The following is a 26560-nucleotide window of genomic DNA, read 5'->3' as shown; positions in this document are numbered from 1 at the left end:
AATCCCACGAACCTGTGTAGCCTTCATCACTATCCACCATCCTGGACAGAAGCATGGACCCTGAACAGCTCTACACTATTGTCATAAGCCTTGTAAGCACAGGAAGCATGATCCTCCGGTACTTGCAGAGCCCTAAGAAGAACCAAATCAATGGGGAACATGGCGATTTCTTGGGAACAGATTGTTGTGGGACATATCGAGAACCAATTCAAGGTTGTTGGTGGAGTTCAAGGAGCAGATGCAGATGATGGAGCTTCTGGGCCCGAGCAACAAGCATCGTAATGAAGACTTGGGATAATGAGCAGTGGCTTCAAAACTTCCAGATGAGCAAGGCCACATGTGTGTCAAGCTCGCCCCAGCCCTCCAGTGCAGGGATACCAAAATGAGAGCTGTACCTTCAGTGGAGAAGCAAATGGTGATCACACTGTGGAAACTTGCAATGCTGGATTGCTCCCAGTCAGAGGGAAATTGTTTTTGAGTTGGAAAATCTACTGTGGGGACCGTTGTCATGCAAGCGTACAGGGTCATTAATCATCTCCTCATACACAGGACTGTGACACAGGCAATGTTCAGATGTAGTGAATGGATTTGCAGCAATGGGGTTCCCAAACTGCAATGGAGTGACAGACAGCACGCACATCCTTATTTTGGCACCAGACCATCTTGCCACAGAGGACATCAACAGAAAGGGCTATTTTTCTACGGTTATGTAAGGACTGGTGGATCACCAGGGACACTTTACTGACAGTTGGCTGGTCAGGGAAGGTGCATGATGCTCGCATCTTTAAAAACACAGGACTGTTCAGAACGCTATTAGAAGGGACTTTACCATTGGCAATGTTGAAATGCGAATAGTGATCTTGGGGGACCCAGTCTACCCATTGCTCCTGTGGCTCATGAAGCTGTACGCTGGCCACCTTGATAGCAGCAAGCAAAGATTCAGCTACCAGCTCAGCCGGTGCAGAATGACAGTTGAATGTGCTTTTGGTAGACTGAAGAGATGCTGGCATTGTTTGTTCATAACAGTGGATCTTAGTGAAATAGCCATCCGAAGGGTTATAGCTCCCTGCTCTGTCCTGCATAGTATCTGTGAACAGATGGCAAAAAGTTACCACTGGAGAACAGAGGTGGCTGTCCACTGAGTTTGAACACAAGGGCTAGACACAAGGGCTATTGTAAGAGCTCAATGCAGAGCTACACAGCTCAAGGAGGCTATAAAAGAGCACTTCAACAGTGAGCCACAGCAATGTGTTGTGGAGTACTGTCGTCTCTACCTGGCCCTGCTGTTTTGGGGCCTGTTGGGGAGCCGTGTGGTGCTTGGTGTCCAGCTATGGATCTAACACTGTCAATGCACCTATTCATTCTACAGTGCTTCTACATTTATGATTATTACGCTGTTTGTCACGGATCCTATGAGCAGTGTCATGCGGTACAGTAACAACTAAGTGGGTGCTTCCAGAACGTCTAGGGACTCTGCAGCCTACATTGTGAACAAAGAAAGATGAATTATTTTTCCAATAATAGAATTTTATTCAGTAACAAAATCAGTGCAAAGGAAAATCTGTGAAATTTAAAAGCAAATACATTAAAAACTTAATAAATTAATAGAACGGAACTTAACAAGGGGAAAGAACATTCATGTCCACTTTACCAACACATACAGCAACTGTGGGTTTCACTGGTCAGACTATGTGAAACTGTGGTTCTCCTTAATGTCCCCCAGGGTGGAATGGTGGGGGGTAGGGATGCGGTCTCTGATGCTACATGGAATGTTGGGGGTAGGATGTCAGGATGTGCTGTAATGGTGTTCTCCATGGACTGCAAAAGGAGATGAGTCCACAAGAGTCCACAGCATCTGCGTTTGCTGCCGAAGAAGCCCCATTATGTCTCCATTATGTCCTGGTGCATCTCCCTCTTCTCCTTCTTCACCATTATGTCCTGGTGAATCTCCCTTTCCTTTTCCTGTCCATGCTTTCCTTCTCCAGGCTCTCTGCAACGTTCATCCTCCAGGCCCTTTGCTCACTGTTTGATGTAGCACTGGCTTGCAGGATCTCACTGAACATGTCATCCCGAGTCCTCTTGTTCTTCCTCCTTATCTGGCTCAGGCATTCCACAGGTGTGGCGGGGAGGACCCTTCAAGGCCACAATGGCAGCAACTGCAGATAAAACACACAGAAGTACCATTGTCAGGGTAATCACAATGGAAAGCACAAGTTAAGATTCAGAACTCCCTTCCCTTGCTCCGTTAAAGTTTTAAACAAGACATGCTTATTAACACTTCTACTTTGGAGTGCTTGTGCATGGTACACTCACAGCACTAGCCGTGGTGAGTATGGCCTGCCAGGAGTGAGGAAAATGAGGAGGGAATTGCTTGGTTGCATAAAACTACGAGTATAGGGCACTGGCACTGAATACTGACACCATTTTCCACAGGAGGAAAATTTTTGCTGATATCTCACTCCTGAGGCAACAAAAGCAGAAAGAGCACAGCTGCTGCTTGTGTCCTGAAGCTGCTTGGGCCCGTATGGTGCTAGCTTGTCTTCTGCAGTGGTGCCTGCTGAAGTTATCACTGACTGGTGTGGGAAAGCATCCTACCATGGAGGAAGAAATAAAGCTTCCATCTCTAGAAACCTTCAGGAGAGGATTGCAGAGTACCTCCATGAAAGTTTCATTGAGATTTCCTGGGAGGATTCAAGGGACATCGCTGATTACATAAACAAACTGCTTCACAAGGCCCCGCCGCTTGCCTAACTCCACAAGCCGATCACAACGCTACCTCTCGTCGTTGTACCTCTTGTAGTACAAATAAAATCAATGAAAAGTTGATAGTTGTGTCCTATTGGGGGCGCCATCTCTATAATGAGAAATAAATTTACACACTCACCCAAGGATTCTTCTCTTCCATCGGGCTCGACTGCCGGGACTGACTGGACTGGAGTGGAGTCTCAAACAGGTCCTGGCTTGTGGCATAGCTGGAACTCCCGGTCATGTGTCCCCCATCCTCCTCCTCTTCGCTGTTCACACCAGTGGCCTGTGACTTTGGCTCTGCAGAGGTATCCACGGCAGTCTACGGGATGGCAGTAGGGTCTCTGCCAAGTGTGGCATGAAGCTCTTTGTAAAAGTGCAAGGTCTGTTGCTCAGCATCGGATCCACTGTTTGCCTCCTTGGCCTTCTGATATGCCCAACGCAGTTCCTTCGTTTTCACGCAGCATGGCTGCTGATCCCTGTCATACCCCTTCTCCTGCATCCCCCGTGCAATCTGCTCACAGATGTCCACGATTCTAGTTGTAGTTGTGCTTGCACAACCTCTTCCACCCCTCAGCCCCAAGAGATCCAATATCTCCCGTTTACTCCAAGCCAGAGCGCATGTGAAGTGTGTAGCTGGCATGGGCAGCTGGGCAGCTGCACACAACAATGGAGAGCTAGCTGCTAGGTGTGCTCACAAAGCTAGACAATAAGGAAAAGACATTTCAAAAATTCACAGGGCTTTAAAAAGGAGGGGAGCCTCTCAGTCTCCAGGACCATGGGGAAGTGGAGTTCACAATTGTGACCAGAGCAGCTAGTGTCAGGCATTGTGGGACAGCTGCTGGAGGACTGTTAGGGGTCAATAAGTAACACAATATAAGTAATGCCTACATTCTTGCTGCATTGACCTCTGTACACAGACCATGGCTCCTCACTGCTTGGGTAGGTGGTGTTACTGCGTCACTGTAACAGGGCACTTACATCGATGGGAGACAAATTTCAGTAAAGACACATGTGTAGCTAGGTCGACACAAGATGGCTTATGTCTATCTAATTTTGTAGTGTCTTCCAGGCCTAATAGTTGGGTTCAACTGGTACTCTCAAATGCCAATGCATATCTTTCTCCTGCTCCCCCTCCCTTTCCACCTTCTCCCTTCAGGCCAGTACTCCAGTCTGGTAGGGAACAAATATGTTTACACAACATTGCCAAAATCAGTGCCTCTGAGCAGTGACATTCCTCAAAATAAAAGCTCAGTATCTGACAAGGATCAGAGTTTGACTTCAATGGCATTCCTGGAAACTCCATTATTGAAGCATGCAGATACTATGGTAATGAGCCCTCCCTCCACCCCAGCAAAATGCCAATATATGAGAAATACAAATAAAAGAAAAGAAATAGAAAAATTCAGGCCAAGATTTTCAAAAGTGGCTAGAGATTTTGGGTGCCTCATTTTTGGGGTTTGCAACTTGGGACACCTTAAAGATATTTTTCAAAGCATGCATGCTTGGCACTGTCTGACAGTCTCTGTTGCTATTCAAGTCATGCCCACCCATATCTAGTGGTGCCCTGTCAGAGACAGGAGTGGAGAAGAGGGGCAGTTCTTGGAGTGCAAAGTCTCCCTCTTTTTTTCATCATGTATGTTGTAGTCTGAAGTCATGTCTTCACTGCTAAAAAAAGGTGTGCCTTTTTACCTCAGGGTAACGAATGAGTGTGAGCTAACCCAAAGTGAAAACACAGTTGAAGATGAGGCATTTTAGTTTTATCCTGAGAGCAACTCTCTAATGGCATGCCTATACTACGGCTGGGGCTTGACATTGCTTAGTCTGCCTCGTGGTGAAATGAAAATGCCTTGTCTTCACTGTGTTTTTACCTCAAGACAGCTCATATACATTAGTTACTAAAAGGCAAAAATACACCTTTTTCTACTGTGAAGACAACGCTGAGCAGCATAGTGGTCACCTCCCCCTCTCCTCAACCCTCAGAGCAGTCTTGCATTCCCCATGGAGGCTTGTACCACAGTTCGGGAACCAGTGATTTAGATATTCATCATGGTTTGTATTCCCTTAAAATATTTTTTCTGACTCTCATAGGCTGAAATTAGGGACGGTGATAACTCTCATTCCAGACAAAAATAAAAGCTAATTGCCTGCCCCTCAGATAGAAAAAGCATTGCTGTGAGTGAGTTTTCTTGGTCAGTTTCTGAAAAGAACCTGGTCCTCAAGACAAAGGAGTTCAGCCAACTGGTAACACAGACAGGTTGGTGATTCCCTTCTGAATTACTGTGCATGAATAAAATTAGGAAAGTTAAGTAATGCATCCTGCCATTACAACAGGAAGATCACTATTTCTGTTTTAAATAAATCAGCCATTAGCTCATCAAATATAGCAAGTCCTTTATCCTTAAAATTCCCTCTTTTTTTTTTTTAACCAGTGAAAAATATAACACCTTATTGAAATAATGTATGCCCCTGCTGACTTCCTTTACAGCCTTGGGCAATATTCCACTGTATTTCAGCTATTTACATGGAGAAATTTTGCCTGGGCACTTATACTGAACTGGAAAAGTACAATTTTGTTTTTCAATCAGTTGATGTCTAAAATGAAAAACTGAGCTATTAACATAAAACAACTCTGCATTATGTTCTTTCACATAAGAATGTTATTATGATTGTTTACATACTGCTGCATTTCACTTAAAAATCCCAGAAAAACATTAGCATGTAAAGTGCTTCAATAGAAAATCCAAAATAAACTCTCTAGTCTTTAAACTTGTTACATGCCTTTGTTAACAGGACAAAATGAGCAACAAAAACCACAGCTACAATTTGAGTTCTTTGCATCTGTACTATTTCAATATCGAGGCTGAGATTTTCAAAGTCACTCTTTTATTGTTAACATGAATTGAGCATCTAAATTCAGTTAAAAGCTTTAAAAATCTTAGCCCAAAAATGTAATTAGAAGTAATAGCACTGCAGATATAGTACGTTAGAGAACATACACTTTTAAAGAACTTCTATTTCTAATGGAAATTATTTACAAGAGATTACATACTGCATTTTGTATACCGCCTATATAATCAAAGTTTCTCTACTGTGTTCCCTCTATAGGTCATATTCCAAAATATATTTACCAATATGAAGATGTCAGCTTTCCTCTAGGCTATGCAGCAGACTAATACTTGATTAACTACCTTGAAAAAGCTCACTTACACAGGCCAAAACTCTATGGATCAATAGAGGATGCAAATACAAAAGGAATGTACAGTTATGCATTGAAATAAATATTGTAAATGACCATCTGTCTATTGAGTCTCCTGTATACCATGGAAATCATATTCAACATTTGAAATTACACGATGAAAGGAGAAAAGATGAGAAACGTTTAGCAACATGTAATGCTTGTGTATCATCAAAAGAAATAAAATGTTTTAATACTTAGAGTGAGGTACTAAGTCTTAAGTGAACAGTCTTTGCAAAAATGGGAAAAGATTCAATGATAAGAGATGAGAATTTTTAGGGAACACTGTAATCTGTTAAAAGAAGGGTGACCTTTAAAATAGAACAGAGCTGCATCAGTAGTTTCATTTTAATAAGGGCTTAATCACAGAAAGAATTATTCATTAAAAGCACCCTTCTAAACAGGATGAACAATCCTTCAGAAGAGGATTGTAGCAGTTTTTTGAGATTATATATTTTTTTAAATCCTGTGGATTTTAATCTGAAATTGTTCTCTCCTTATCAATGGGTTTGGAGAGGTGGAGGTTTGGCGAGCTGGTTGTTTTAAATAAAATTATTTAGAGAATTTAATTGACTACAGTTAATTGTATCAAGTAATACTTCTCTTGGAATGTTTTGAAGAAAATAATATTCACAGTAGGCCAAATCCTCAGCACCTTATCCAGGGAAAATTCCAATAAAGGTAACAGGGACTGCCTGATTAAAGACTGAATGAAACATAAGGATTAGATTATATTTGGCCTTTACATGGATGTGCAATGAAAAGAATGGCCCAAGGAACCTTCCCAGTGTGTCCAACATAAGAGCTAGGGAAAATTGAAGTCCTTTCAGCACCCCAAAGGAAGGGGGAGCATGGGACAGGATGGGCCATGGCCTCATCTCCCTCTACCACAACACATGAAATGGGGGAGTGCTGCACCTCAGGAAGGGCAGAGGAAGAGCCAATGGACTCTTTTTGACATCTGAGGCACAATGTCTGCTAATTTTTCCCTAGAAGCAATGTGACACCATACCACCTCAATGCAGGACTGTGCATTAGAGATCCAAGTAAAAACTGAGTAAGGACCTCAAAATTGGCGGTTATTGGGATCAAGGATTGAATAAATATTAAGTAAGAACTTTAAGAGTTGGCATTTAAAAGGGCCAAATGAACAGAATTCCTAATGAATTTAACCATGGTATTTGCCCATCATGGTGATCATTCAAATACTTCAAATTAAGAGAAATCTGCACACAGCACTTGAATTCTTCCTTTTGAAGTCCATAAAGAACACCTCTCCCCTCCCCGTTTCACACTCACACACACACACACACACACACAACCATGTCCCTTCAAGGATTGAAAGAGAGGTTATGATTTTTACTAATATTTTAACATAAGTGATTCAAATGATAAGAGATCAGACTCAAAATTTAAGGAACATAGATATAAGGATTTTTCCAGTTCTTCAACAGATGTCTTAGTATTAAATGAGATCATTTTCAGACTTCTCATGTGAAGCTAGCTAATGTTATCATACAGCATAGCCAGCCTAAACATCCCACAAAATTAAATTTTACAATAGAAACACAATTATGGACCCAATCCGGCAAGCCTCCAATTAATGAGAGTTTTATGAAGGGATGGGATACAGGATTGATCCTTAGGTAACTTAATGTCCCTGTCAGATAAAACAAGTAATGTTAAACTGACTATTCATGCCCCTTTATGTTGAACCTGACTATTTACCTCATTGTATTTCCATAGGAACTACAAAATAAATGCAGCAAATACTTTATTCCTTTTCCACAAAATACATAGACTTTACCTCTGATATTTGCAGTGAATTAAAAACAGATTTGTAATCGTTACCCAGGCAAGTTCAAGTGATAATGAATGCTGTTTGTACCTATTAAAAAGCTGTGGAGAAAAATAGTAATGTTTGTTTCTCTAAAGAAGCTGCTGGGTAGGAAACAAATGTCTTTAACATTTTAAGGGTTCACACAACTGCAGTTTTTGTTCTAAAACCTTCTTTTCTTGTCTTTCTTTACTAACTCACCAGTTGGTAATGTAAAAGATTGAGCTGATATATGTCTTGCTTAGAATAATTTTCATTGCTGTTATTACTGACTTCTACGCCTATTTCATGTTGTGTTAGTGTAGAAATGCAAAAGGACAATGAAAGAAAAGAAAACGAATATACATACTGTACCCTGAATATTCATTTAAGTAACTTACATCACTAACATATTCATCTTTTATGGCTTTCCAAACTCTAAAGATTGCTAGGGGTGAAGGAATTAATTTGGACTCACCAATATGTGATTATAATTCTGGAAAATAATGTGGCTTTATAAAGTATAGTCATTATTATTTCAACCATGCCAACAGTATAAAGACAAATTATTAAATAGGTTTTATTTTTTAATAAACTATAATGAGAAAAGAATCATGGGGGGAAAAGGCATTTATTTCCTTTGAAAATTGATCATGAAATGTTTAATAACATGCGCTAATCCTAAAACCCCTCACTCACTCACCTTAGCAGTACCACCAGGCGCAAGTCTCTTCTTATTTGCACCAATGTAAATCAGAAGTAATTCTGTTGAAGTCAATTGAGTTAAACTGATTTAAGTGACAGAAGAATCTGGTCTAATAGAACTAATTGCATGAGAAAGGGTTTGCAGGATTGGGCACCAATTTAGAACATGATGCTATGTTTCTGCTCATAGTTATTTTAATTTCAGCATAAAAGTCACTATTGCATTAATATCAGAAAATCTTATAACGTTCAAAGTGACTCACACATCAACATGCAGTAGTCATGCTGTTTCCATAAAACACTTAAAATTGCAGCAATAAACCTTTTCAGACTGTACTTTGCCTTACAAATCTGAACTCAATTCGTATTGGCTACAGTAGTAATTACAATGTTTTTATTTTACTGACTTCCACATCAGACTCGATTAAGTAATTTCCCCCTTCATCCTCAATACATTTTTCTGAAGAATAATAAAGCTGTGACTCATAGGAATTACTGGGAATGAGTTTAGTTCATCTACCTGATGTGTGGCAGTATGAAACATCCATCACTCTAGTTCAATCATTCATTTTATCAGTGTAAACTGCCACAACAGTGAAACTGTAACATATTTCTTTGACTTTGTACTGTATCAAAGTCTAATAATCTACCACTCTGCACAAAGCTTAACAGAGCATGAATAAAGGTCAAACCATACCAGATCCTGATATTTCAGCAATAATATGCACATATCTTATTTGATCAATGCAAGACCCTTACAAAGGCACTACTATTCTACTGAAAAATTGAGGCCTGATTCCACAATGCTCATTGACATGAGCAATCCTTTCTCGTGCAGGTAGTCCCATTGACTTTCATGGAACATGTGCAAGGACTGTTCATGTTGCAGCATAGGGTCCTATAGACAGATCTTGAAATGCCGCAGTTGTTAGTAAGAAAACACCTTGTATTTGGCAGGACCTAGAGACAATCTTCAAGAAAAAAATCAGATCCTGCAAACCTAGTCATAAAAGAAATATCAGGAACATCCTACCGGTTTAAATGATGTTTAGCAAAACAAAATCTGGATTATGCCAAATCAAGGAACTGCTGGTTCTAGGTATAGTCAGGTAGGAATACACTATGTAGTTAATCTAGTTATGTCAAGTCAGAAGTAACAGAAACAAGATTACATCCTCCATAATTCAGAGAGTTAGGTCTCCCTCCTCCTCCCACTCACTTCAGTAGTGTCAGATGGACTATTAAGGCTCAACCCCTCTTTCACTCAAATCAATGAGAATCTGTTCACTGTCTTTAATGGGAATTGCACTGAGCTCTTACTGAGACAATGCCCAGCATGTAGCTGATGAATCCAGGCTCCATCAGGAAAAAAGTTCTGGATCTACATGTTATAATACATTATCAAACTGACGCCTCACAAAGTACTTGGCAACACCATTAAAATTACTCCACCCTTTGGAGAAAAGTCAGTGGAAGCTGTGAAGACCAACTAAGGTTGGTGATCAGGTACCTAGATTTGCCAGAACCATTAACAGTATTCAGGACAAAACTTGGGGTATGTCTATTGCACACTTATAAAAAATACTCTTTTGGGACATCCTCTTTGGGAAAGAAATCCTTTAGAATTTTACGGATCAATGAATGCATAGCTATGTCTCAAAATTTATTTGTGTAAAGGAAAGAAAAACATTTTCCCTTCACAAATGGCAGGTTATTTTTATTCTCTCCAGTGTACATTTATTTAATATATGGTTCCATACATTTAAATATAGGAAATTTGGTCAGCTTTGAAATAAACAGTGAATGGCATAAAAGAAGATGGATTTTAAATATGCCAGCCACATTTCAAATGTAAAACATTTTGTTTCATACCATATAATTACTACAATATAAGGTCTGGGCAATTGTTTAATATTTAAAATACCTTTGGACACCTATTATTTTGAAAAGGCAGCTTCAAAATAATGCATCACCTGAAATGGGTCAGAAATGTAAAGTGATCACAAATCAGAGATACTTAAAACCACCTTCTCATGTCCCCTGCTCACTGTGCATGTAAGTACGGTAGGGGGATTATTAAAAGTTTGGGGGTTTAACGTAATTAGCAGGCCACAGTTGACTCTATATCTTCTTATCCAAATGCAACAGTTTTACTACGTTCCCAGCACATGACCAACAAAGGGGAATGACTCAACCCTAATAAGACGGAAATGCTGCTTACTGGCAAGGGAAGCATCTAGAAGAGTAGACGGCTGTGACGTCAACACCAATTATTGATGACATGTGACTGACTTTGCCAAACAGCTCACAGTCTGGGTGCCCCACTGTGCGCTGACCCTTTTGGAGAGCTGGGCTCCACCTGTGTCGAGTTATCAAGCCCCAGCTGATGGATAAGGGCTTGGGCCGGTGGCTGAGTCAAGTCACCAGATTCACCTGATAGTAGGCTGGGGGCGGAACTTTCTAGAAAAAGGAGCCTGTTCCATCAGTGGAGAGAGGAAAGAGACTGGCAGGGAGTAGGAATGCTCTTTCAGCAACTACAGTGTGAGAGAGAATTGGGGAAAAGGGCTCTCCACTGTAGTCAGACAGAAAGATTTAAATGAAGTTACGCAATGAGGAGCAGAAGCCTTAAGAAGCTTGAGGAAACCCCAGGGAGTAAGATCTGTGTTTTGGGAAAGAACTGTTGAGCACAGCAAGGGAGGACTACATAAACTGTGGAGTTGGGGAAAGAGTTCTTGTCATAAAAGTTGACATGCCATCTGTTTTTCAGTAAACCAGATCCTCAGAAGGGGTGTTATTTGACTCATAAAGGTTTGGGGGCAGTTCCTGAGAACCTCAAGAAAACGAATAATCCGTGGGTATAATCAGTGGCTGCAACCACATCTCTGTAATGCTCACATTCTGATGGACATCTAGGCCTTTGTTTCCTCCAGGGTACACAACTAGCACATTCTGTTAGGCTACATTTGAAGACTATCCATAAACTTCAGTGACAGAAGAGCGTAGCTGCCTGCCTTTTACTTAAATGGGAAAATCTACTGTGAGTTTGTAAGGCTGCAGGTCTCTGCACTCGCTCCCTTTTTCACTTCCTGATGGTAGCGCTGCATGGTCTGAGGCCTCTCTATTTGAGGGAGCACAGCTCACTCTATAATCCATCACAACAATGCAGCTGTGGTGTTGGTGGCAGACCCTTTTCAGTTTAAGGCCCTGCCTTTGGAATTCATTCCTCCTGGCTAGCCCACTAGAGGCTGGCGGGCCCTGGGGAGCGTCCGATCATTTTTTTTACCTTAGCATTTAATTGATTTTTTTGGTTTTTGCCTTAGTTTATTTTGCCTATTAGGTTAAGCTACTTTAGATGTAATATTTGGGGATCTACCTTTGTGAGTAAAAGTTATTCATGTAAGGATTTGCAGGAGCAGGGCCATGTCCTGTAACTGGTGACAGGCGGTGCCACCATTTGCTACGTGTAGCAGATGTAATTTATGTGGGGTTTTGTGTTTGTTTTGTTGTGTTTGTGTACTTGTTTGTACTTAAAGCTAGTTGCTATATCAATAGGCACAAGAAATTCCAGCAAAATTAATAAATAGAATATTTTCTGCTTCTTGTTAACCAGAAGTGACGGATACCTGCTACTTTTAATTAAGTCAAACAGCTAAAAATGTAGGCCACCATCAGATTCTAGTCTCAGATTTCTAGCACGCAGCACATGGAGATCAACCATACACTCACTGCCTAATGAACACGCATCCCTGTACAAATGCAGCACCTTTTTCACAATTTGAATAAGAATGCATGTGCAAACATAGCAACTGAGTTAATTATGATTTCTAGCAATGCATCTAAGATTTGTATTTGGCTCTAGAGAACAAACATGAGCAAGACCTACTTGCTTTTGGCAAAAAAGAGCAAAGGTCAAGGTTGCTTTTACTTAACCAAAAATGAGGCAAACCAAACGACCCCATAACAGAAGCTTTTTTTGTCTAGTAATGTTTGACACTATGCTATGCTGCTGATAGGAAACCAAATTTTCCAAATTATTTAATACAGATTAAACATATAGTTAATGTGGTTCAATCCTGGGGTTTCTTTCTTTCTTTCTTATTAGGGGGGGTGGGTGAGATAACACTCTGGTTCCTGTTTTAAGAGACAAATTCTGCCCCAGTTACGCATGGAGACAAGTCCTATTGACTTCATGCAGTGTTATCTATATACACAAAGGCAGAATTTGAACCTCAATGTTTTCAGACCTCTTGTTAGAAAACTAAACTTTCCCAGTTTCTCAGGTTGATGGTTATCTCAGCTTGACATTCAACATTACTGACATGACAAGTGATTCAATATGGCATGTCACAGAAAGATTTTGCCACAAAATGTAGGATATTTGTTATCTGAAAATCATCAACCAAGTAAGAAACATACCATTAAGTCAAATAGTGGAGAAATAGATGAAAAGATTCAGGCAACATGAAAAGACTTACGAGTTGATCAACAGTGTGGATCTGCTGTTGAATGATGAGCCTTCTCTTTCTATAACCTAATAATTTTAAAGTCCAATTCTGCAAAGAGGTGGACACATGAGTAACTTTACACTCAGTAAAGTACACTGAGTAGTGCAATTCATGAGCATAAATTCATTTACAGGCAGATGTTTGCAGGATCAGAGCCATAGTCAGTGGCTTCATTTTTTTTTTCTAGAAGTCTTTTATAAATGCAAAATATAACATCATGCATACGACTATTTAGGAAATATGTTATCATGTGGTAGCATATATTCAGTTTGGGTCAGTGGTATGTTCATGAGAGATATCAGAACTTGTTACAACTATTACTATTAGTAATTTTGCTGAGCATTTCTATGGCACTTTTCATCTTCACATCATTTTACTAATGTCAGTTGATTAATCCTCACAATAATGAGGATTGGATCATAATGGACGTCCAGTCCTGACTGAGTTCTCTGGGCACTGCCATATATGAATAATTAGACATACGTTGTTATAATCAACAATAATGCTGGCTTTGTGAAGACGTGTTTCTTTGTGTAGGTGGCTAGAATGGATTATTGCCAATGTCTCACATTTTACAACTTTGGGTATAGCAACTCTGATTCATATATATATGATTCTGTTTTGTACATTATGCACTATTGCTCAACTTCCACATTTTCCACACAAACCTGTTGTTTTTATGGCAGCAGTAGTTAATCTTGCTGTCCAGGCTGTTCTATCTGGGCTAGTTGCTGATCCACAAAGCAATTCAGCATAATTAATTTCCTTGAGTTCATTAGCAAAAGCTATCTTTTTTATAAAGTCTTATGATCAAGTGTTTCAAAGGCAGCATATATCTAAGGTAGTGCAGCTCTGCATAGAAAATCTGCTTTGTATATTTCTGATCCTTTATCTTAGTGTAACTTCAAATTATATTTCTTCTATGAATCTACAGTGAAGGCATTTGGGGTAATAGAAAAGGTTTATGAAAGCTGTTTTCTGAAGGTTCATGGTCTGCCTCATCATCACTGACCACATCTCCACCATGCAGATCCTGAATGAATCTCCCCCATGAAAACATTGTGACAAAGATACTCCTTTTCACTCTCTTCATACTATTGCTGTCTAAGCAAAATAGAGCTTGAAATAAAAGCTGCTTAGATGCCTTTCCTGAAGTAAGGCTGCATCTTTTGCATTGCATTTCTCATTTGCATTGCACTGAATTGGAGCATCCTCGTTCACATCATTGCACCTAAGTACTGGGTACTGATTGACAAATTCTTTTACCTGTTTAATTGTTTTGTCATGTTCTGATTGTCATTCCCAGACAGGATCCTTGTCTGTTACTTCTACACATCAGATAGGTGGGGCAGAAATTTTGCAAGGAATTCACAAATTCCACAAAGTGTTGTATTGTGTGACATTTTGTCTCTCAGGTATTCCTAGAATTTCTCAGGAGTTAGATGTACAGCTTCATCTATGAGCAGATGCCCTATCTAGGGAACAGCCAAAGTCCTAATTTCATTTGCAGTTTGAGATTGTTTTTTCTTACTTTCTTTATAAGTTCAGTCAGTCTGTTATCACGGTCAGCTAGTTCTTCTTTCATGATCTCATCTCAGCCATATACCATAATGCTATTTGCAACAACCTGTCCTGGCAGGGCTTCAGATTCTCTTTGCTGATACACTTCTGGACCAGTTGCCATTCCAAAGGGTGTTTCAAACTGCAAATGATACCCAAGTAGGACTCAGAACGTTGCCAAATAACTGATTTCTGTCTCCAGCTCTACATGCCAGAAGCCATCTTTGGCAACCACGACTGAAAGACCTTTGGGTTTGTCGTTTGCTTGGTTTGACATTATTTCTTCTATAGTTGGCAAGGGATAGCATGAGCACCAGAGTGTTTTATTAAATCTGTAGGATTGATACAGATCCAGAGCTGTCAAGCCTCTCTGTGTAACTCTATCATATTGCTGGTCTAGTCAGTTGGATCTGTGATTTTGCAATACACCTTGTTCCACAAGGTCATTTACATTTACTCTGAGCTGTGCTTTTTAACAGTGTTGGTAATTTTACTGGCTTGACTTTGGGCCCACTAGCAAGCACCCAAGCACATGAAACAGATCCCCGTTGCAAGCCTTTATCTTTTTGAATGTGGGAGGTAGCATCTTCGGACACAATGTCCATTTTACTGATTTGCTCTGAGCTGTCTTACAGATGCCTTCTGCCACCTTCACTATAATCAGGCCCATTTCTTCATATTTCAGCTAAGGGGAACCGCTCCTTCACCCCTTTCACTACTTGAAAGTTTAGATTGTAATTCATTCTTATTCTTATTCTTACAAATATAGTTCAGTGTCCATTTGCCTAAGGGCTTGATATTAGAAATCATCAGATAATAGTATCTTCACTCCACTACACTATAAAGATTCCCAACTTGTCTTATTTTACAACAATCTATGTAGATTATTAGTTTGCACATGAAAACTATTTGGCATATGCTTTCGTTACCCAGCTCCTTACCAGTGTTCACATTCAGTAGTATGAACCACTGTTTTACTTTAGTCTTGACTGCACCTATAAGATATCTAACACTGAATATGGATTTATCAGATATGCTCTCCTCTTTCTATTCTGCCATGTGTCTTAGTTTGCTGCTTTTGCTGCCTGCAAGCTTTTGCAAAAATATGTTTTTCCTTCTATTTTCTACAGATCTCTTCAAAAGGTGGACACTTCTTGCTGACTCCAGAATGCTTGCTAGCACAATAACAGCAGATGATGGTCTGTGCGCTGAGTGTCTCTGTATTGTTTTAGTTGTTTTTAATTCTCTGCCTTTCTTTCTTGTTCAGCTGAGCTTTTACCCCATAAATTTTCTCAGTGGCATCTCTGCAACTTCACTATCTCTGCATATGTACATAGCTCATAATATCTCTGGTTTAGAATCTTTTACCATCCTAGCTCTGGCACCTGTATCTGTAATGCTCAGGAATACGTAAATTAATTATGCAAAGTCCCAAATTCTCATGTGGCTGTGCTCTGTCTCAGTTTTGTGACCTGCTGAACTGAGATCTGAATGCCCTGTCTTTTGTAATAAATCTTTAAAACAGTCTTGGGTAGCTGAAAGTGCTTCTCCAGAGCATCAAGTGTCTATCATCCTCCTTTTCTGCATCATCAGATGCTGGTACCTCCAGCAGCAGTCTTTTTCCATCACTCAATGAAAGGAAGCAATCCTTATTTTAAGATCTTTCTTTTCTAGTTCTGTTGCAACTTTTTGTAATCTTCTGACTTCAAAAAACTATCAAGTTAGCAGCAATCTCCCTTGAAACCCATAGACAATAGGACTGGAAAGTTGCTAGCAGCCATTTTCCCCTATCTTTCTGAACAATCAATCATTCTTATTTCAACAGCTTTTTTGTGCCTTTGCTAGATCTTCAGATTTGAAATTGATTAATATTTATTCACTCTGTGTGTGATCTGCTGGCCTAAAAGCACTAAAATCCTCACAACACTCCTGACATTGTGGTTCAGCCGAGACTTTTCAAATAACATCTTTACTGAGCACAGAGCACTAACATACTGAATAGCATAATCTGCAATGCCCACTGGCTGGCTCCTCGATTAGAGCTTAGTCCACTGTCCTTGTAACACTGAGTGTCCTTATTGCCTTGCCCAAGGCAGAAAACTGGCAAAGAGAGAGCCTGGTGCCTCCAAAAGATGAAAGGTGAGGGTAGGCCACTAGGTGCCTTTCCCCAGATGAAATCAGTGGAAGTCAAGGGAGAAGCCTGTTGGGACGATTAAGATCTGAAGGCAGGAGTTGTGAGGATAGGGAGGATACCTACATAGTCACCCCTTCCCTTGAATCAAAGAAAGGAGCAAGGAGCCTTTACCCCCCTCTCTCGTTTTGGACAGAGGCAACAGGTTGTTTTTTATTTCATTCCTCTTCTCCATTGGAGCCACAGAAAGGAATCTTCACCCCTTCCCTCCTTTTAGGAGGAAAGCCTCTTCTCTCTCCCACTTCTCTTCTTGCACCATTAGAAAAGGTAGAGTGCCCTGCCTGAGCTAGGAGCCGTGCATACGGGAACTGGCAAAACACAAGTTTCTAACAGACCACAAACCTCAAAAGGTTCACAGCCTATTCCCCTTATTTTGAAGCCACAATATTTGAAATTAGAGGAAACTCATGCATTCATCCGTAATTATCAGCCCCCTTTTTATATAATGGGAAGTGGAAGAAGACATGTTAAATGATTTGCCCAAGACCTCGGAAGGCATCAGAGTCAGAGCCAAAATTAGAGTTACTGGTTTTTAAACCTCTTCTCAAGTCATGCCTCACTAAATTAGCATCCCTTTATGCAATGTGTTGGGAATATTTTAGCACTAAACCACAAATTCATTTCCAATGAGAAGCTGCATTTACAGGAAACAAGGAAAACCCTGGGGACTAAGATGACATATCAATATTCTATAATGTTCATGGCTGTATCAAAAAAAGCTTCCTTCTTCTCTCACTGAATAGTAATAAAGCCTTTACTATACCAATGGAGATGCAACATTTCTGTCAATTCTGTCAAAAAAGTGAAGGTAAATGAGGTAATATCTTTTGTGAAACCCACTTCTATTGGTGGAAGGTCTACCAGAAGATGGTCTAATAAAAGATATTACCTCAGCTATCTTGTCTGTCTCATATCCTGGGACCAACATGGCTAGAACAATATTGCAAACAATTGGACAAAGTGCAAGACAGACTACCTGATTTTAATAAATCCTTCAATAGCGTCTATTTAGACAGCCAACGTAAGGTGGAATTATTCCAAGATTTAGCAATAGATTCTCAACTCAGTGCGAGCGCTTGTGCTACTCTGTTCAGTGCAATGGGCGGGGGCAAGGGGTGAAGGAGGGGATATGTCACCCTGCAGCTAGTGGGGTCTGGTTCAATCACAATGTAACTTATAGCAACTACTAGGCTGCTGTACATAATACCAGCTTGTAACAGCCTCCCCAAGTGGCCATTTTTCTGGCCAAAGTTCAATGCAGTGCACTCCAGCGCCATTCCTGGCACACCCTTATGTCAGGAAGAGCTGGGAGGGAATGGTGTACAGATAGATTTATGCCAGCCAGGGATTCTCACAAAGGAATCTCTAACTGCCCATTTAGGATGGGGGAAAATCCCCTTCCTTAATGCAACAAACAAAAATTTCATCACAAAAAATAAAAATTCAGGATATTAAGTTATCACATAAGATATTTGTGTCATATTTGTGTCTTTGGGACCATCACTTACAATGACTTTACATTTGGGTAACTCTATTGGCTTTAATGGAGTCACTATTGATTTACACTAGGCCTACGGTCAATAACTAAGCACTATGGCCCTGATCCAGCTCCCATTAACGTAGATGGAAACACTCCCACTGATTTAAGTCTAAGTGAAATTAGGCCCAACAATATGAATTAATATGCTCAAAATCTATAGCACTGCCTACCATTATCCAAATGAGCCTTCATCAGTAAGACATTCTTACCAAAACAAAAAATCTTTATGTGGATAACCATAATCAAGGCTTGAAAAATCCATTTGCCCACTTGTCACAAACAGTAGGGAGACCTACATCATCAGTTTCTGCAGAATTTCTGCTTTGCTTTTAAAAACAAAAATTTCTAGTTCTTATGTTTGGGAAGATAATCTTCCAAACAAAAAGTCAATGTTCTGCAGTGTCATCTTCCTCAGCTGCTGCTCATTGCTTTCCCAAGCCACAGCAGAATGAAATTAATAAGATTTTGGTTAGTTTCACTGCAGCTATTCAGATAACCATGGGTGATAGTAAAATTGTCAAGACTCATGTCAATTTCATGCTGGTAAAGGTAAGAAAAAGATACCACCAACAACACAGGCAATACTGGAGTTATTCACAGGAAAGGAGGACCAAAAATGGAGTCTGGGAAAGGGGTTGATTAGCAAAAACCTCCTTTTCTCCCACCTTGTATCTGCCTTCCTCCTTTGAGGAAGTAAAGAAGACTGGAGCTTCAAGTTCATTGACTGCCCTACTAGTCAGAGACTGAAATAAAAGATGGAGCCCCTAAGCAAGGCTCACAGACAGCCCACTGGTAAAAATCTCTCCACCCTGCCTCACCCATCTATCACATTTACTCCTAGGTAGTTGGTCTAAGTCATCTGGTGTCTGATTATATTTGGTAGCAGCTGGACAATGAAAACAAACAGATATTTCAAGAACCACTTGTTATATTCTATTACCAATCCCCAAACAAAGCAAAATACACAAGGGCTAAATTCCATGCACCACCAAGGAACCATTAAATCACAAAAAACAAACAAACAAACAAACAAAAACCATAAAAGCCTTTTCCAGGGTATTATCTGAACTTCATTTCACAATCCCCTGCCCATTATTTCATCTCTGCTGGCGATCTCCTTTCTCCAGTCAACACTGAGTATCATTTCTCTGCAGATAAAATCCAAAATTTGCACCATCTTTACTCTTTTATCCCAAAATGAACTTGCAGTATGCCTAAGTCTCATCTTCTGGCTTACTTTTTCTCACAAATTCTTTCATCTCCACTCATTCAAAATGGACAGATCAACTGGTAAGAAAAGCATGCTGAAGCAAAACCCTCCATCTCTATTGCTCCCCTCCACTCAACTCAGTCAATTGACAATATTGTCAGGATCTTCCTGGTCTGCAAATCTGCCTACTATCACCTCTGAAACATTGTCCATATAGACATCAGTTCTTACATATGACCTTATTTTCTCTTATCTAGACTTCCATTTATTTTGTTCTTTTGGGTAAATGCCTGCTGAAGTCAATTTCAAGACTGACACTGACTTTAAAGGGACCAGGATTTAGCCTTTTGTACATTCTTTCTAAAGCCTAACTTTCAAATCCTCAGTTAACCAAAAATGCAGCACCTTGCTCCTTTACTTCTCCCTAGAGGTGGAATATGTTTGATACCCTGTAATGGTTTTTTGTCCATTTCAGATTGCTTATGGATCTGCTCTTCCCTAAGATTTGCCAAAATGAACATAGCACAGCTCCTACTGACCCAATCAGAAGAAGGCTCTCTTTCAGCTCACCTGACAGTAATACTGTCTACAAAACCAAACCCTAACTAAAATCTTGGCTGCCACAATATGCAGAAAGCTCTGCCACTGTAAATGAACTCTAACTGGTTACCTTACTTAAGTGTCTTAATAGTGTAACCAGACAGCAAACACAACACTTTTCACAGTTCTTTTGAATTTCTCTTCTCCTGTTCTCCCGTGTATTCCCTGTACTCCTTAATGATCAGATTTCTTTCAGCCACTTCCCATGGGCTATCCACAATAAACATTAGATTCTTGTCCCTTGTTGTCCTTGGCATAAATTATTCTCCCACACTTTCCATGCTTCTTTTTGTCAGATTGATTCCTTATCTCTTCAAATCCATGTTATAACAACCATCACTTCTCCCTTGCCTGTGACTTCGAAATCTCCCTAACAAAAAGATAGCCAAATCCTACTCCTTGGACTTCCCAATTTTTCTTTCTCTAACCATTTTCCTTAAAATTTAACCCTCATATCCTTCTTCGCCTGTGCTCTGTAAAATCTACATATGCTACCTGCATGATAACCTATATGCTTTGTTTCACATGTAGAGATTACACATATTCTGTTATACTTTTCAAGAATAGTGCCATAATTCTTTTTAATTGTATTATGTACAGTCTGAATTGCATAGTTCTGTCCCTTACCCACAAGGTAACAGGGGATGTAGAATCAATGTCATATACCTGTAGACCCAGCTATCTGGCAACCTGATGGATAATGGTACCAAATTGTCTGGGGGAGGGAAGGGGGGGGGAGAACAAAACAGACTCCTCACAAATGCATGCATGCCCAGAGACACATTAATGAATGCTCTCATGCAAAAATGCCATTTGGAGAACATTTTGCTAGGAGTGATCACAAACTCACAAACTTAAAAGTGCCAGACCTAAAAAGAGAACTTCACACAGCCATAAAACTCTGAGAAATGAAATGCATACCACTCTTCAGAACACATAAATATGTAATAAACAGTGCTCTGGGATCTCTATTTGATAGAACTAAATGACTAGTAGCCAATTGGCTAGTAGCCAATTACTTGTATGCAAAACATGTGTAGTAATCTCCATGAATGTTTTAGTATATGTCCACTGCCAGCTTTTCCTGTATAAAACTTGGTAGCTGTCAGAATCAGACTGGGAATCAATTATCAGACCTGTTCATGCCATCACTAATGCTCACTTGTTCTCTCACATACACACTCCCCACTTAACATATTTCTATATTCTTCCTTTCTTTATTTGCATACTGCACATCTGCATACCTAAATAATACTGAAATAAAGAGAGTCAAAATTGCACACTTCTTTGATTTGTAGATCTATTTATGCATTTTCCAGTTGTCCATTATTTATATGCTCTGTATTTTGTACCCTCCCTATCTGCACACCTGATCAGCAATTTATGTATTATTAACAGAAGGACATAGGTGTATACATGGCACTTTACTGACATATAAGAAGACAAAAGCTACTTACTGCTTTCCTTGTATATCCAATGGAAGATTTGGGTGTGCAAGGAATGCAGGGTCAGGCCCTAAATTAGCCATCTGGCATGGCAAATAAGACAAAGGGAAGAAGAGAATCCTTCTTCACACGTTTTACTATATTGCCTGTTTCTGTACTAGAACAATATGGTAATGCTCAAACTACTGAGGCCCAAATGTGAAGATACAAAAAAGAAAAAGGGTCCAGAATAAGGGACATAAAAACAATAATTCAGGAAGCGATAATTTTGGATTCACTTATTCCATATAAACAGCAATTTGGAGCCAAATTTTCCAAAGAGTGGGTGCAATTTGCACATATACATTTGCCCCTTCATTTTTGTGCCCCTAAACAGGAGTATTTGTGCCTTTACCTACCTGACTGTGGGAACTAAAAGGCAAGTTGGGACTCAGCCCTTTTGAAGATTTAACTATTTGTATTTCACATTTTATATTATTTCAGTGCCATGTTCCAGGTTTTTTGATGTAAACAATTTACAATAATAAATGTGCGCTATTCCACATTAAGACATAAAATGAAGGAAGTCCCGGTAACAAGGAACAACTGAGAGGTATGTTTGAAACTTTCAATACAATGATACAGTATGTGTGAACTGATTTTATTATACTAACAATTGGGTGAGTGTTACTGTCCTTTGATCTGATGGGGTGAAAAAGATCTGAAGTGCAGCTGTATTTTTGTGAATTTCTTGCATGAGATGAAGAGGTCTTCTGTATACGTTAAATCTTGTGTTCTAAACTTTTAATTGGTGTAATAAAAAGTACACTGAGAAAAACTGTACTTGCAAAATGATATTGTTTATTTTTAAGCACTCCGTTTGCTATGCATTGGATAACATCTGGCACTTGATAAAACTAAATACCAGGAAATATGTGATATACCATGGCATGGTGTACATCAGAAAAAGAGTACCTGGACTCTTTTTTCTCACTATAGTATCTGTGCATAGATGCAGCAACAGGGTATTTTAAGGGTATTAAGTGTGACTGGATCCAGCAAAAACCAGGTGTTTCCTCACTTTCAGTGTCTGGATCAAATCATTTTCTGAGGGTCTGTTTTTGGATCCAGACAGTTCCAGGTGTTTTCTAACTAAACATCTGTGGATTCAGCAGAATCCCCATGTTCCTTAGCTGACTGGACATAGGTCAGGGAAGACTTCTATCATTTTGTGTTAAATTGGCTTGAATTCAAGAAGATTTTACTTCTCCCCTTTTCCAATTTTAATTAATTGTATCATGAACTGGAGGAAGGAATTTGATCGGACATCTCTACAATTTAGGAAATCTAGATCTCTGAGCACAAGTAGGTCCTGCCAGATTCCGCACATCAGCCCTCACATGCCCTCTGTGCAGACACGGAACACTTCCTCTGCTAAGCCTCAAGATTGTCCCCGTTTCCCGGCGCACTCGGATTTTTAACAGAGCGACTCTGTTTTATTGTCCTCTCTCCCAGCTGTCGGCTACACACCGTAGTGGCAGCAAGACGGCCTGCAGGAATCTAGGGGCACCCAGGGCGACCCCTTTGTCACCGCCTCCTTCCTCGGAACCTGTCCCTCCGGAAGGCGGCCAAAAGGGGGGCTAGAAACTCCCCCACCTTGGCAATAGCTGCTGCTGCTAGGTCCTCGCCCCGTGTGACACAATCTGCTGGTTCAGGAAGATCGGCTTTTCCGAGAGCGAGCTCAAAGTTCACGCTCGGAAACGGCACAAATGGAAACGGGGTCGGGAGTTCGGCGGCGGGGAAAGCGGTGGGCGGGCTAGATGCTCCGATATCGGGGACAGAGCGGAGACTCCTGGCCTGCAAGCTCCCTCTCTTTCCCTCTCCCTCCCCGCGTCATTAAAACACGCCCAGGAGGGCAGAAAGAGAGCCGCTTCCACCCAGCGTCAGCAGGGCGAGGGTGATTGAGCCCTGAGGTGCATTTAACTGCCGCCACCAAAAGCGCTCCCTGTAGCTCCTCCAGCTCGAGTCTGCGGGGGCGGAGGTGGGAAGGATTCCCAGACCAGCCGGACATTTACCTGCTTGAACGAACGGGTGCTTTGCCTCTATTTACTGTGTCCATGTTGTCGTCAGTCACCCACATGAACCGATCTTCGTCTTGTATGCATAACAACAACACGTAACAACAGGGGCACCTTTCCTCATCAGCGATTTGCTCTGCATTGTAAAACCCCAGACCTCCTTCCTTTACCGGTACTCGCCCCAGCCCTCCCAAGCCCTAGGACAAAGACGGGGGATCTGGGGGTGGGGAGCGGGCTGTTGGTTTCCCCCTCCCCTCTGACTCCTGCTGCTAACGCCGCTTGTCTGACCGCAGGAAGTTTCAAACGTCTCCCGGCTGCGTGTTTTGCACGCTCCCACCGCGTGTTTTGCTGTCTGAGCAATGCCCCCGGCTCTGCACAGAGACCATCCCGCCCCCCCTCCGCACAAACCATCCCCAAAAGTCTCTGCAGAGATTAGAGAAACTTCTTGCCGTCTCTGGTTTTGCGCCCTACCGTGCACACGCGCGTCATCCCCCCCAGTCCCCTGGACACACACGGAGGCGCCCGCATACAAGGAAAACATCTGTGCTACACCTGGACTACAAGACAACCCGCACGGCAACCACACACACACACACACACACACACACGCAGGGAGAATGACCCAGCCCCCAGCTGCAGTCACAATCCACCAGCCGGATTATTCGGCCACCAGCAGATCCCGGGGCCAAACAGGACTCACGCCCCACACGCCAGGAAACCGCTCCGAGGAATCGAGACGGAAGGGCAAACTTCTCCCTGCCCCTGGCCCGGCTTGCCCCCCTGCGCTCCCTCCCTTCACTGTCTGGGCCAGCCCAGGCTGAGCAGCGGCGGCTCTGGCAGAAGGTCCTGCCTGCGGCATCTCAGCAACGTTCCCATCTGCCAGAAAGTAGTGCACGGAGTTGGAAGGAGGGTTACCTGGCCTATATTGACGTATCCGTATTTGCTAGCTATCCTGTTGGCTTCCTGGTGCCCCCCAGTTATCCTCACAGCCCAGTGGTTGGTGTACATGCGAGTCCTGCAGGCGGGTAGCAGGAACCCCAGCAAGAGCGTGAGCAGGCAGAGGTGGTTTCCTCCTCCTCCGCCTCCCCAGCAGCAGCGACTCTTCCAGCCCATCTTCTCCTCCTCTGCAAACAACCCCCACGAGCACGAAACTTCGCCTGCCTTCTTCCCGAGGCTCCTCTCTCACCTCCAGGCGACACCAGCAGCAGCAGCAAAGTCTTCCAAAGTTACCCCGAAGAGGAAACTAGAAATAGCTTAGAATATTGCATTGAACTTTCTTTGGGTGTAAGTGATTAGAGGTTATGGATAATTATGATCATCGGCAACTGTTGGTATTATTGATCTCCCTCCAGGGAGCAAGTAACTTGCTAGCAAAGCTTCTCAGTCACGGTTTCTGAGCTCCAGGCTTTCCCCCGCTACATGGAAAGTCTTCTCTCTGTAGGGAGGGAGGTGTCCTTTGCTTTTCCTCCTTTCTCAGATTCCCCCCACACCACTTATCTGCTCTCTCTGTCTTTATTTTCTTCTTCTCTTTCTCTGTCTCCCTCCCTCCCCGTGCCCAGAGTACAGCAGCAGCAGCAGCAGCAGCAGGCAGTGTTGAGTGTTGGCAGCTGAGCTCCTCAGTTCAGTCAGACGGTGTAACCTCCCTCTCTCTCTCTCTCTCCCTCCCTCCCTCCTTCCCTCCCTCCCTCTGAGTAGTGAGCGCGGAGTGTGTGTGAGTGGAAATGGCAGCAGCGCCTTCTCTGCATAAGTGACTATGCACCCCCCCTCCTCTCCTCCAATTCCCTCCCGGCTGATACCAGGAGCCAGCCTGGTCCTAGCGCCTTCCTTTTCCCTTTAGAAATACATGAGCCTTTTCAACACACAGAGCGAGGTGCTTCCCACTATTTAAAACAAACAGCCAACAAGGAATGGTGATTTGTTTCAATTATTTATTTATTTCAGTGCACAGAGCCGTGTATGATAAATGTACAACGATATTCTCACCAGGAGTGCAGCCCCAGCCCAGAGAGCCAGGACACACGCACAGACATTCTAAACCCCAGTTCCAAAACCGTACATCAGAAGTTTATAGTGTAGATTTTTAGACATTGCAATAATAATAAAAGAAAGGCAACTCAGCACCAGCCCAGAAAAACAGACACCTAGAATTGCACATAAAATACCTGTCACATGAAAACGAACCACCCTCTTATTTCTTTATCATCCAGGATAAAACATTTCAAATACCTGTCAGTTACATATACACATAATTCTTTCCAATTATAAGATCTTTGGGTCAGGACTGCTGCCGTGTTTGTACCTAGCACAATGAAGATCCATCCTGACTGAAATGTAGATGCTATCGCAATATAAAATGTTAGTCATAACTAAAAACTTAGCTCTAATTATGCCACACCTCATAATACCCTGCTAGGGATGAGTTGCAGGATTGTCTTTGTAGTTCTTGACATATTAATTATTTTGCAAGTAGTATTTTGGAGTAACATTGAAGAATAAAACTCCATATACATATCAGCTATATTTTAAAACATATGACAGTATAAGTATTCAATATTTTTATGTAGGAGCACTGGATACTGTGGCAACAAATGCTTTAGAAACGTATATAATAAAAATGTAATGCCTTAGAAGAGTATTTAAGAGTATTTAATATTGCATTATATCCTCACCAATTATACTGAGAGGCTTGGTTTTAGAGAAAGATTTAGTCTAGTGGCATGAACCAAGCACTATAAATGAAAACCTCCTGAGTTCTAATCCTAGCACTTAGTAAGTAACCACCATGTTGTGTTCAATGGTATTACTCACATGCTTTATGTTAAAGTGTTTTCCTGAACCAGATTCTCACATTTGTTCTCTGCCGATGATAGCTCCCTTGTGACTTTGAACAAGTCACTTAACCGCTTTGCCTTGGTTTATCTGTAAAATGGGGATATATAAACCAACGT

General features: G+C 41.3%; 1 protein-coding gene across 5 annotated transcripts in view; it reads right to left on the bottom strand.

Annotated features, from left to right (window-relative positions):
• The window catches only part of PCSK5 (proprotein convertase subtilisin/kexin type 5), a 287773-nt gene extending 262525 nt beyond the window's left edge, over nt 1–25248 (bottom strand). For 4 of the 5 annotated variants that reach the window (XM_067569064.1, XM_067569066.1, XM_067569067.1 and 1 more), the window contains exon 1: nt 24528–25248. In XM_067569064.1, the coding sequence (XP_067425165.1) occupies nt 24528–24725 (198 nt within the window). In that variant the 5' untranslated portion in view covers nt 24726–25248. Of the gene's footprint in view, nt 1–23609; nt 23789–24527 lie in introns of those variants that run through there. The other variant, XM_067569065.1, reaches the window with a different exon arrangement.
• Nucleotides 25249–26560: the final 1312 nt, after the last annotated feature.

Source organism: Emydura macquarii, unplaced genomic scaffold, assembly GCF_026122565.2.
Source record: "Emydura macquarii macquarii isolate MOO-44397 ecotype Brisbane River unplaced genomic scaffold, CSIRO-AGI_Emac_v2 contig_2897, whole genome shotgun sequence".
NCBI classification, from domain to species: Eukaryota; Metazoa; Chordata; order Testudines; family Chelidae; genus Emydura; species Emydura macquarii.
The sequence above is the reverse complement of the archived record's forward strand: the minus strand, read 5'-3'. Positions and strand labels throughout refer to the sequence as shown.